We start from the raw sequence: 11695 nt of genomic DNA, 5'->3' as shown, positions 1-11695 counted from the left end.
TGATGCTTGCAACAATTCTTTACCAAGAAATACGTTTATGGTAAAATTTTGGAAAATGGGCGTGGCACCGCCCACTTATGATCACATATATGTATATCGGTAACCGTTCCACCAATTTGTACCAAACTCGGTATTTTTATTGTGCTTGCCACATATAAGCAAGACGTTGAAAATTATTGAAATCCGACCAAAATTATGGCCGCTTTTCATGTAACGGTAAATTTCAGAAATGCTTGAAACTTCAATATTTCGAAATTCAAGGACGCTAATTTACTCAAAATTGATACACCCCGGCTTACTATCTAGCGGTAGGTTTCGGAAAGGTGAAAAAACATATATTTAATATTTGCGATGGGTATTTAATGTTCGGCTCCGCCCGAACTTAGACTTTCGAACTTGTTTATAATAAATCGCAAACGAGTTCACTGTTGCTTGGTTGTTATTCCAATTATGCCTTGCACAGAGTTTTGACTCACATATGCATAGTTTTCCGAAAAGTCACAAACAACAATGCACTCGTTTTTCGTTAAAGTTTTTCTTCGATTATTGAAAAATTCCGTCTGTTTCGTCACCATAAAAGAATGTAGAAATAATTTATTTAAACCGTTTGTAAATATTCATCTAATGCAGTTACTAAAGTTAGTAACGTAGTCTTGTCAGCAGTAGTCCATTGCCTGTAGGTAATACTATCCACCCCCAGGGGTCCACGGGAGACTCGACGGGGGTCCACGGTGACGTGAAAAAAATTTGGGGGTCTATGAGTTGTAAATGTATAGTGCTCTTGACGCACTGCTGCGCTTACCGTCAGCTTGTGTTTTCAAACGTGGGGAAGCCTTAAAGGCCACCTGAATACTAAAAAGAACCGGATGCTGGTATCACAATGAGTGGGGCGCGGCGAAAATTGCTGGCGGCAGAGATTTAAGCACTTAAGGCATTGGACAGCCCTTTATTTAAGTATTTCCAAACTAGTTCGGCAATGCAAGTCTCGACTAAAATATGATGGTGAACAAAACGAGGTTGTTTTACTCTGGGTGCCAGGTCACTCAGGAGTACCTGATTATGAGACATCCGATCATTTGGCCAGATTTGGCTCAGATCAGGCACTCCTCGGTCCGCAACCAGTTTTAGCGCTCCCACCTTCGGCAATCGAAGGCACCATCAGAAACTAGCTGAATACTTCGCTCAGCAAGGACTGAGAGGCATCGAGGGGATGAAGGTGGGCAAAACTCATGTTGCCTTCAATCTCACAAGGTCTATCTAATTTGTTTGCTCTCACTGAGCAGACGATACTGCAGACATCTTGCTGGACTGCTGACTGGTCACTCCACGTGGCACAAACACCTGACTGTGATAGGCGTAAATGACAAGTCTATTTTCCTATCTTGCCTTGAAGAAGATGAGACGGTGGAACACTATTTGTGCTTCTTGCTTGCTTGGTTATTTTTCATCGTTTTTTTTTTAACTCGTTCTCTTCTCTATTGTCAGTTTCTGAATTAAAAGNGTCATCGTTTTTTTTTTTAACTCGTTCTCTTCTCTATTGTCAGTTTCTGAATTAAAAGTTTGGCGTAAAAAGCTTAGCCGTTTTGATGTTTTAAGTTTTGTGTTTTAAAGATGATACATATTTTTCGCCTCACTTTAAAACTCGGAGCGATAAAAATAAAAATGATGCCATTAATACAAATAAACTATTTTATATATACTCCACGTGCAAAGTCATCAGTGAGCCCAACATTTGAAGAGTTTATGGTGAAGATAATGTAAATAACGCTAGTGCCCGCAGTGCTCTTAAAAAATATAACTCCTCCGAGCGAGAGAGTATTTTGATGTATTTACGAGCTCAATTTTTTAAACCCTACAAGTGTGTAATTACATTATTATTATTTTTATAAATAGAACACAAGAAAATATTTTACTCTTATTTTGGCCACTCTGAGTTTAGTTTTTGAATTCACCCGCGATGCAAATTTACATTGTTAGATCTAATTTTCACATTTAATTTTTTACGAGCTTTGGGAATATTTAGAAAGGTATCAGCAGGGGGTCCACCGAAACCAGTAAATTTTTGAAAGGGATCTACGAGAAAAAAAGTTCAGGAACCTTTGCACTAAATGGTCATCAAACTGTCTTTCTAATTGTTCGAGCACAAGTTTCAAAATAGCGTTTACTTGATGATTGCTTACAAATCAGTCCTGATAATTTAATAACGGGGCCGTAGTGTCGGCTGAAATACTTTTAACATTTCCGCCTTCAATTAATAATTTAACGTTTTCGTGTATTGCACATAAACAAACAGAGTGGGTGCCACTTGCTCCTGCCAGAACGCAATGCGTTGGACGAAAAGTAGTAAATTTCGAAAAGCTGCACTTAGCAGCGGGATAAGCATCTTTACATAAACGATGCAACTCTTTTAAATTTCACAAAACTAATCGTCCTTTTACTTTTACCGTAATCTTTTTGTCCAGGCATCATTCGACTGTTCTCGTCGGATTCATAAAAATTCTACTGCTTTTTCCTACGATTGATTATTCTTAGGACTTCTTCTTCTTCTTCTTATTTGGCGCTGTAACCGCCTAAGCGATTTTGGCCGAGTCCAAAACAGCACGCCAGTCATTTCTCTTCTGTGCTAACTGACGCCAATTGAAAATGCCAAGTGAAGCCAAGTCCTTCTCCACCTGGTCTTTCCAACGCAGAGGAGGCCTTCCTCTTCCTCTGTTNTGAGCTGCGATTTGAACCGTACGCACAAGAATCGCTTCTGGCCACTCCCAGGTGAATGGCAGTCAAAAGTTTTCCACTTCTGCGCACGGAACCATCCTCATTCTTAGGACTTGGATCCCCTAAAACGCCTTTTTCCGCTGCCGTTTTCTTGGCCACGGTAATAATTTGCGTTGTGGCGGTGGGAAAACGGCCAAGTATCTTCCGGAACNGGATCCCCTAAAACGCCTTTTTCCGCTGCCGTTTTCTTGGCCACGATAATAATTTGCGTTGTGGCGGTGGGAAAACGGCCAAGTATCTTCCGGAACGACCGCTCATGAAAATTTTTTAAAGAAAATCGTTTCCAGCTTTGTTTAACTATTAAGGGTACTTTGAAGTTCCATTGCATGTTTCCCGTATCTACAGACAAATTAGTTGCAAAACCTTATTCTTTACACGAAGAGTCAGCGGAAGTAAGAGTAATGAAATAAGCATATTTTATTTATTTATTTTATATTTATTTTGTTTTTAAAATGCAATGCATTGTTATTAATAACATGTCGCAATATTCCTGTGGACTAAATTTTAATGTTGAATGTATCTTCCATACTTAGTTGTTAGTTGGCCCTGGAAGGTACCGGAATTTTTATTTTACTTTTGTATAATGCTGAAGTAAATTACATTGTATTCATAACTGAACTTTCAAAAAAAAAGTAAGTGCGCCTGGGCCACACTGGAGAAGTGAAACTTACGTTACATATACATATATCTATATTGTCTCATAACCAGGGAACGGATTTTATGGAAATTGCCTTTTTTTCTGCTAAAGAGATAGAGTGTATTCGATTAAGAATGTCCACGATTTAGCTTTCCCTGATTCCATATATACACATTTGATGTTGCCTTTTTTTGCCTTTTTTAAGATATATGCCTTTTTTTGCCTTTTCTACCTTTAAAAAAGTGATTATAGCATTTAAAATTTTTTTTTTTAAGATTAAAAAATATACACATGCCCATGCGGCTTATAGAAGCGCAGGGACCTCTTGCCAAATTGGTGTTGGAAAAATTCAAAGCCGTTTTCTCAGCTAACGTAGGCTTGGAGACAATAAGGGGTGTGGATAAAATTGTAAAGGGCGAGGAAAACGCCCTTATTGCTGATAATATGAACATTTCAAACGTTTTAAGTTGGGCTCCACTTGTATCAACTTCCGTCGAGCGCACATTTAGTACATTCAAGGCTTTTCTTCGCGAAAATCGAATGAAAATAATGCCAGAAAACTTCAAAATGCATTTTGTGGTTCAATGTTACTACAACTATACAGATTAAAGTTTTATGAGTTAGAAACTCGAAAGGATAAAATAGTCAAAGATTCAAAGTACAAATTTTTCATATAATGAAACTAGTTCATAGTTTTTCTCTTTTTTACTTGTAATATAAACATTTCTAAAAGAAATGTATTTTTTGATTATTTTTCGTATTTTCTGTCGTTTTTTAGTGCCTCATTTTGCTTTTTTTGCAATACCTAGTGCCTTTTCCTGCCTTTTTCGCTATTTTGTTTTGCCTTTGTTTGCCTTTTTTGCAATACCTAGTGCCATTTCCTGCCTTTTCGCAATTTTATTTTGCCTTTTCCAGCCTATCTCGTTATTTTATTTTGCCTTTTTTATAGGTTTTTAGGTCCTAAAAATCCGTTCCCTGCTCATAACCAATATACATATCGCACACCGTCTTCAAAAGAGTCACAACTCAAAATAATACGTTCGTCAGAAAATGCGAAAAACTATTTCGTAGCACATAATCATATGAGCAGTAGTGACTTTACCTTAGGTTTTTTTAACATACTATAACAAAAATTTGCTTCAGCTTTTGCTGAAAGGTAAATAAAAGCTCTGTGTATATTTTTAGCGCATAATTTCAAAAATGCCAAATTTTGAGTTGTGACTCTTATGAAGACGGTGTGCGATATGTACATATATACTTCTGCTTTTGCTTAAGGTTATATTTTTTCTTTTTTCTATCTTATTACATTTATGTTATTCTAATAAAAAAAATTTATAAATATCGATAACAAAAACGATAAATATCGATAACAAAATAGATAAATATCGATAGAAAAATTGATAAATATCGATAACAAAATTGATAAATATCGATAACAAAATCGTTAAATGTCGATAACAAAATCGATAAATATCGATAAAAAATTCGACAAAAATATCAACAACAATGTCTATAACAAAATCGATAAAAATATTAATAAAAATATCTATAAAAATATCGATAACAAAATTGATAAATATCGATAACAAAATCGATAAATATCGAAAACAAGATCGATAACCAAATCGATAAATATCGAAAACAAAATCAAAAAAAATATCGATAACAAAATCGATAAAAATATCGATAACAAAATCGATCAAAAATATCGCTTACAAAATCGTTAAAAAAAATCTATAACACATCGATAAAAATATCGATTATTATATCCATAAGTTCCGAAAATATCGATAGCAAAATTGATAACAATATCAATAAAAGTTTCGATAAAAAAATCGAAAAAAAAACCGATAAAAATATCGATTATTTTATCGATAAGTCCCAAGAATGCCGAAAATCTCTAAAATCCCAAAATAGTTCCCAGATTGAGTCTCTGTGCCTCTCTCTATATCCTTTCCTCTTTAATTATCTTTATTTTAATCTTTCTTCCCCTATCCTCATCTTTACTTTTATCGGTATCCTCATCCTCCTCTTTGTCTTTACTTTTACGGTTATCATTTTCTTCATCTGCATATTCCCCTTCACCTTTGCCCTTCTTCTTCATTTTTGCCTTTACCTTTACGCGTCTTTGTTTTTGTTTTTATTTTTACCTTTGCCTTTCTCCTTTTCTTTATCTATGTACGTAGTCACACCATTTCCGTGTGCAATTTCCTTTGAATTTGCCAATTTACTCCCAACAACAAATTTACTCGCTCATACAAAAAAAAATTATGAATATTTATTTTAATAAAAGTCCGTATGTTCATCCCATTTTTTAAACATATTGATTGTGTAGAGAATTAAACAAGGAATACGTTGGTGTTATTTTAAACTTAAAAAGTTGGTGTAAACACTGTGAGAATAAACTTAAAAAAATGCATCTGTTTAGAAAAAATAAAATTTAACGGTAAAAATTTAAATGCGTACTAAAATATATTCTTTAGCTTTCAAATGGGGTTAAGATGAAATCTCTACGATGAGTAGAAGCCGGGATATACCGATTTGAATTAGTCTATGATTTGCCTGGTTGAGGAAAAATCCAAATAAATCCTGGGATACCAGTCAAATAGTTTTATGTAAAGAACCCGTAAACCGAGGTTGAGCCAAATCGGAAGCGTGGTGTCAAATTGGGTGTTCGACTTGAAAAAGGACACCCCCTTTCGAAAGCTTCGAAAGGTAATTCAAACCAAAGATATGTGTATGGTATATATGTATGTAGTACTTTTAGGGACTATGTTAGTTCCAAGGCGAATTCATACAAGGCGGCGTTACCAGAGCATCTGGGATGTTGAACCCCCAAAAACCCCTATCTACGTTCGCCCCTGAGTTAATACATAATTTCTTGAAATTAATGTAAATTGTTGTCTCATGTTTCATTCATTTAATGATTTGCAGGGTAAAATTTTGCGAATTACAATACTAAAACAGCCTATTTCTTATCAAATGCATTTGCAAAGCTTTTTCTTTTATCAAACCAGCCTTGAGCTTATCAAATCTCTTAATCGATTGTGATCCTGCATACGTGTGTAATGAATGAAAAAAAATGAATTTATAGCTTTTAAAAAATTTTACTCAAATGCCTTATATGAAAGGAAAATTTAAGTTACAGACTTTATATAAAACCTAGCAGGCCCGGCGAACTTCGTCCCGCCCAAAATTAATTTTTTGTATTGAAACATTTTGGTCCAACATTTTCACCAACAGTTCACGTTCATGATTCTCAGTGACGCATTTATCTTCTAATATTACGGTTTGGTGGTTGTCAGAAGGCATATTTCCATTGCCATCTTAAATAACCTAGAACAAGTGTATATGCATACAAAGATACGTAATACCTTCAGTGCGTTTGAAAGGCGCCACGCCCCTTATAAAATAGCCGCAATTTTCTCTAAGAGTATGGGATTGGTTTCATATTATCTCCATATCATGTTCGAGTACTCTAACATGAACACTTCCAGAAATATGCAGTATGAAAAAGCCGGTTTGTATGAGAGGTGCACGCTCTTTTTCAATTGCCCCAATTTTTCTTCATGACTATGCGATTGATTATATATATTTTTATATATTAGATTTTTCATACCAATTTACTAAAAATTCTAAAATAAAAAAATTGAGACAATTGTTTTAGGATAGGGTGTCCCTATCGCCAAATTCCAGTACTCTATCGTGAACACTGGCAGAGTTATGCAGTAAGAAAAATTCGGTTTGTATGGGAGGTGCCACGCCCCCTTTTCCAATAATCGCAATTTTTCTCCATGAGTATGCGGTTGCTTGCATTTATCTCCATACCATGTTCGAGTCCTCTTCCATGAACATTTTTCGGGATATGCAGAATGAAATATTCGGTTTGTATAGCATGTGCCACGCCCCTTTTTCTAATAGCCCCAATTTTTCTTTATGACCATGTGATTGATTTCATATATCTCCATACCAAGCTCTAGTACTCTACCACGAACACTTCCAGAGATATGCAGTATGAAAAATTCGGTTTGTATGGGAGGCGCCACGCCCCCTTTTCCAAAAACGACAATTTTTCTCCATGAGTATGCGATTGTTTTCGTATATTTCCATGCCATGTTCGAGTAGTCTACCATGAACACTTTCAGAGATATGCAGTGTGGAAAATTCGGTTTGTATGGGAGGTGCCACGCCCCCTGCACCTAGCGGTATGAAATATACTTTACATCCGATTCTCATACCTACCATATATGCACAAAAAATTTCATAAAGATCGGTCAAGCCGTTTATGAGGAGTTCGACCACTAACACCGTGACACGAGATTTTTAAATATTGAATAGGTCTATAAAATCAAAAATACATCCAATAGCTGCGCTAGTAGGCTTACATTTTTTTTAATAGACAAGGCGAACTCATATAAGTTGGTGTGGGTTCATCAGCTGTAATTAGCGTGTGATTGTCAAAATTTTGTATTTCGCTAATGACTGAGTGAAAACGTGATAGTGTTTATTTTTTCTGTCGCCCTTTTTCCTTCGCGGAAGTATAGCTGAAATTTAACAATGACTCGCTAAAACAAAATACAAAATACAAGTAATTGTTGTATTTGTTGAATCGATGCCACCTTATATAAATTCGATTTGGTAATAGAGTTCTCCGTAACATAGGGTGGCAAACTTTTTTTTTGGTCTGACACTTTTTCTGATTTTAAGTCGGTTGCATTCGAAACTTTTTAAGAAATAAGATGTTTTTTAATTTTCTGCAAGTTTTTTTCTATTGTGACCAAACCAATCAGATGTAAAAGCGATAGAGTGAGAAATATAACTATTCGATGCACATATGTTATGTTACGTGTCGCAACTATGGGTTTTCATATTTTCACCGATATCTCAGAACCTAGGCCAGACCCAGAAAGTTCTACGCTAGAAAAGTTTTATTTCATTCTTGGTGATTTTTTTTGTCGAGTACCTAGTGTTATTTGTCAAACAACCAAGTCCGATAAACGCGGAAATGATTTCCAATTCTGATAAAGAATTACCAAAACCGCAACGATGCTCATCATGCTGGGCAAATGTAAACATTTACATACAAAGATATTTACCTGACGGAGTTTTATTTCCTTGCCGATTTGGTGTGTGCGCATCATAACAGCAAAAATATGAATGCCCTGGGGCGGAAAGGCATAAGCGGTGCAGTCCTCAATACATTGTCCCACAGAGATTACCTCCTTTTGTCCCGGAGGAATTATGTGCCGCCAATTTGGATCCATACCTGCAAATAGTATAATACGTAAGTAAATATGTGTTTAACGTTCATACGTTTTGTTAAAGCAGGGATCACACGATTTGTACATTTGTAAAGATTTGTACATTTCGGCAGTTACAGAGTAGTGTTGTTTAGAAATCTGAGTTCAGCTCAATAAAAGACTTTCCATACAATACCAATCTGTAACTCTCAAAATGTACAAATGAATAAATCGTGTGATCCCTGCTTAAGGAACTAGCCATTTTGCGCAAATGAGTAACTGTTATTACACTGGTTAACAGTGGTTTTGGTGCCAAGGAGCTATGCTTTTTATACCCGAGCGCACTTGTTCACAAAGGTATTATAACATTGTTCACATAATGGTTGTTTGTAACAGCCAAAACGAATCGAGATAGATATAGACAAATGTATACATAAATAATCAGAATGAAAAGAGAAGTCGATGAAGCCATGTCTGTCTCTCCGTCCGTTCGTCCGTGTACACGATAAATTGAGCAAAAATTTAGATATCTCAACGAATTTTGGTATGTATATTGCCCTTTACCCAAGGTAGGTTGGTATTGAAAATGGAATAGTTGGAAATACGAAAACTGCGATAACTACTGTAGTTTATTCGCTGAAAGTTGATATTTAAAATGATTTTTAAACGCAATATAAGAATATTATAAATTTTTGGAAAATGGACTTAGCCACGCCCACTTATGATAACATGTGCATATATTGGTAACCGATACACTAATTTCTCCCAAACTTGGCACAATTGTTAGCCTTATTACAACATAGCAAACGGTTAAACGAATTTTTAAAATCGGACAATAACCACGCCCACATCCCATATAACGGTAATTTAGAGAAATACGAAATCTTCGATAAATCATTAAGTGTACAGAAGCAAATTTATTCAAAATTGACGTTTGCAATAACTCTTAAACAAAAAACACGGTTATAATAAAACTTTGGAAAAAGGGTGTGGCACTGCCCACTTATGACCAGGTATTATGTGTATCTCGGTAACCGTTCGACCAATTTGTACCAAACTTGGTATGATTATTTCGCTTACCACATAAAAGCAAAACGGTAAAAATTATTGAAATCGGACTAAAATTACTCCCACTGTTCATATAACGGTCAATTAAGGACGCTAATTTACTCAAAATTGATTCTAACAACAATCCCTTGAAATAAGTAACATTATTATAGAAGTTTGGATAGTGGGCGTGATACCGCCCACATGTATCCATAAAAGTTTTTCTCATTAAGTATAACTCAAAATTGTTAGAAATAGGGGTAAACCACTCTTTTTACCATGTAGTTCTCAGAAAGGTGAAAAACTATATTTAATACTTGCGCCGGGTATTTAATGTTTGAACATGAACTTATACCTTCTTCCTTGTTTCTAACTTAGGACCTTATACTGATCAAATAAATAGAAAATTCCGTATTTCCTACGCACAGTTTTCTAGATTTTAACTTGAAGAGAAAAACACAAGTTTGTATTTATTAGATACGTTATAATGTGCAAAAAAACTAATTTTTGCGATTTTCCAAAAAAATCAGTACCTACAAGTGCGCTGCTTTGTGTTAAAGAATTTCTACAATTTTATGATTTATTTTTACAGTTACTTTTAGTGTTTGTGTTAAAGGGGCCTAGGCGTAAAATAAACCAGTTTAAGCTGTAAAAATTTTAATCTAGAAGGAAACTATATTTTTCTATAAAGTCTAGACCGATTATAAATACCATGGGAAAGGTATTTCCCACAATTTGAAAATTATGATGGTATGTAAATAAGAATTGCTTGGGGGAAACTTTCCTATAAGAGCGGTCGTTGAAGCGACGGTGGGCGAAGGTGGGATGGGCGTGGCACCTCCAACCCACCTTTGTGGAGAAGGCATGAACCGCCATTGAAAAAGGCCCTCTATTGTCAAAAGTGTATAACATTTCTTGTGAATATAACTCCGATATTCCTGGTTGATCTGTCAAACAATCAATTTACGCATCTTTTCACAAAGGGGGCGTTCCCATAAAAGCCTCGTAAATTTATGAGTTTTACATAGTTTAAGACTTTACGAATTTAAGCGAATCGCCTAAGTGTAGTGCAGGCATTCATATCGCTGGCTTAGAGTGAAAAGTTGCTAAGACCATTTGTGGAAAATTTACAAGGAAGGGAAAAAACTTTTCAAAACATTTCCTTCAAGAATTTTTGCAGAAGGTTCCGTTGCAAATTAAAGGGTTTAGGGCCGTTTTCTGAAGGATCCTTTAACTTTAAAGCTCACTTTATATTTAAAGGTTAGATTAACAAGTAAGAAAGTCTAAGTTCGGGCGGAGCCGAACATTAAATACCCGGCGCAAGTATTAAATATATGTTTTTTCACCTTTCCGAAACCTTCCGCTAGATGGTAAGCCGGGGTGTATCAATTTTGAGTAAATAAGCGTACTTCAATTTCGAAATATTGAAGTTTCAAGCATTTCTGAAATTTACCGTTATATGAGAAGCGGCCATTATTTTAGTCCGATTTCAATAATTTTCAACGTTTTGCTTATATGTGGCAAGCACAATAACCACACCGAGTTTGGTACAAATTGGTAGAACGGTTACCGATATACCTATATGTGATCATAAGTGGGCGGTGCCATGCCCATTTTCCAAAATTTTACCATAAACGTATTTCTTGGTAAAGAATTGTTACAAGCATCAATTTTGAATAAATTAGCTTTAATATTTACTGATTTATCGAAGATTTTGTATTTCTCTAAATTACCGTTATATGGGATGTGGGCGTGGTTATTCTCCGATTTTCAAAATATTCGGCCATTTCGTATGTTATATCAAGGCCAACAACTGTGCCAAGTTTGGAAGAAATTGGTGCAGCGGTTACCAAGATATGCACATGTAACCATAAGTGGGCGTGGCTACGCCCATTTTCCGAAAATGTATAATATTCTTATTTTTCGTCTAAAAGTTATTGTAAATATCAATTTTGAGTGAATTATCTTCAGTAGTTACTAAAATATCGCAGTTTTCGTA

The 11695-nt window shown here is 35.4% G+C and overlaps 1 protein-coding gene across 1 annotated transcript in view; it reads right to left on the bottom strand.

Annotated features, from left to right (window-relative positions):
* The window catches only part of olf413 (DBH like monooxygenase olf413), a gene marked incomplete at its 5' end in the record, with an annotated part of 196099 nt that overhangs the window by 136052 nt on the left and 48352 nt on the right, over nt 1-11695 (bottom strand). The window contains one exon of the mRNA XM_017611606.1: nt 8506-8675. Within this exon, the coding sequence (XP_017467095.1) occupies nt 8506-8675 (170 nt within the window). The remainder of the gene's footprint in view (nt 1-8505; nt 8676-11695) is intronic.

Source organism: Rhagoletis zephyria, unplaced genomic scaffold, assembly GCF_001687245.7.
Source record: "Rhagoletis zephyria isolate East Lansing unplaced genomic scaffold, Rhagoletis_zephyria_1.1 Rzeph_scaffold_00431, whole genome shotgun sequence".
Taxonomy (NCBI): Eukaryota; Metazoa; Arthropoda; class Insecta; order Diptera; family Tephritidae; genus Rhagoletis; species Rhagoletis zephyria.
Note: the sequence above shows the minus strand (reverse complement) of the source record. Positions and strands in the feature narration are given on the sequence as shown.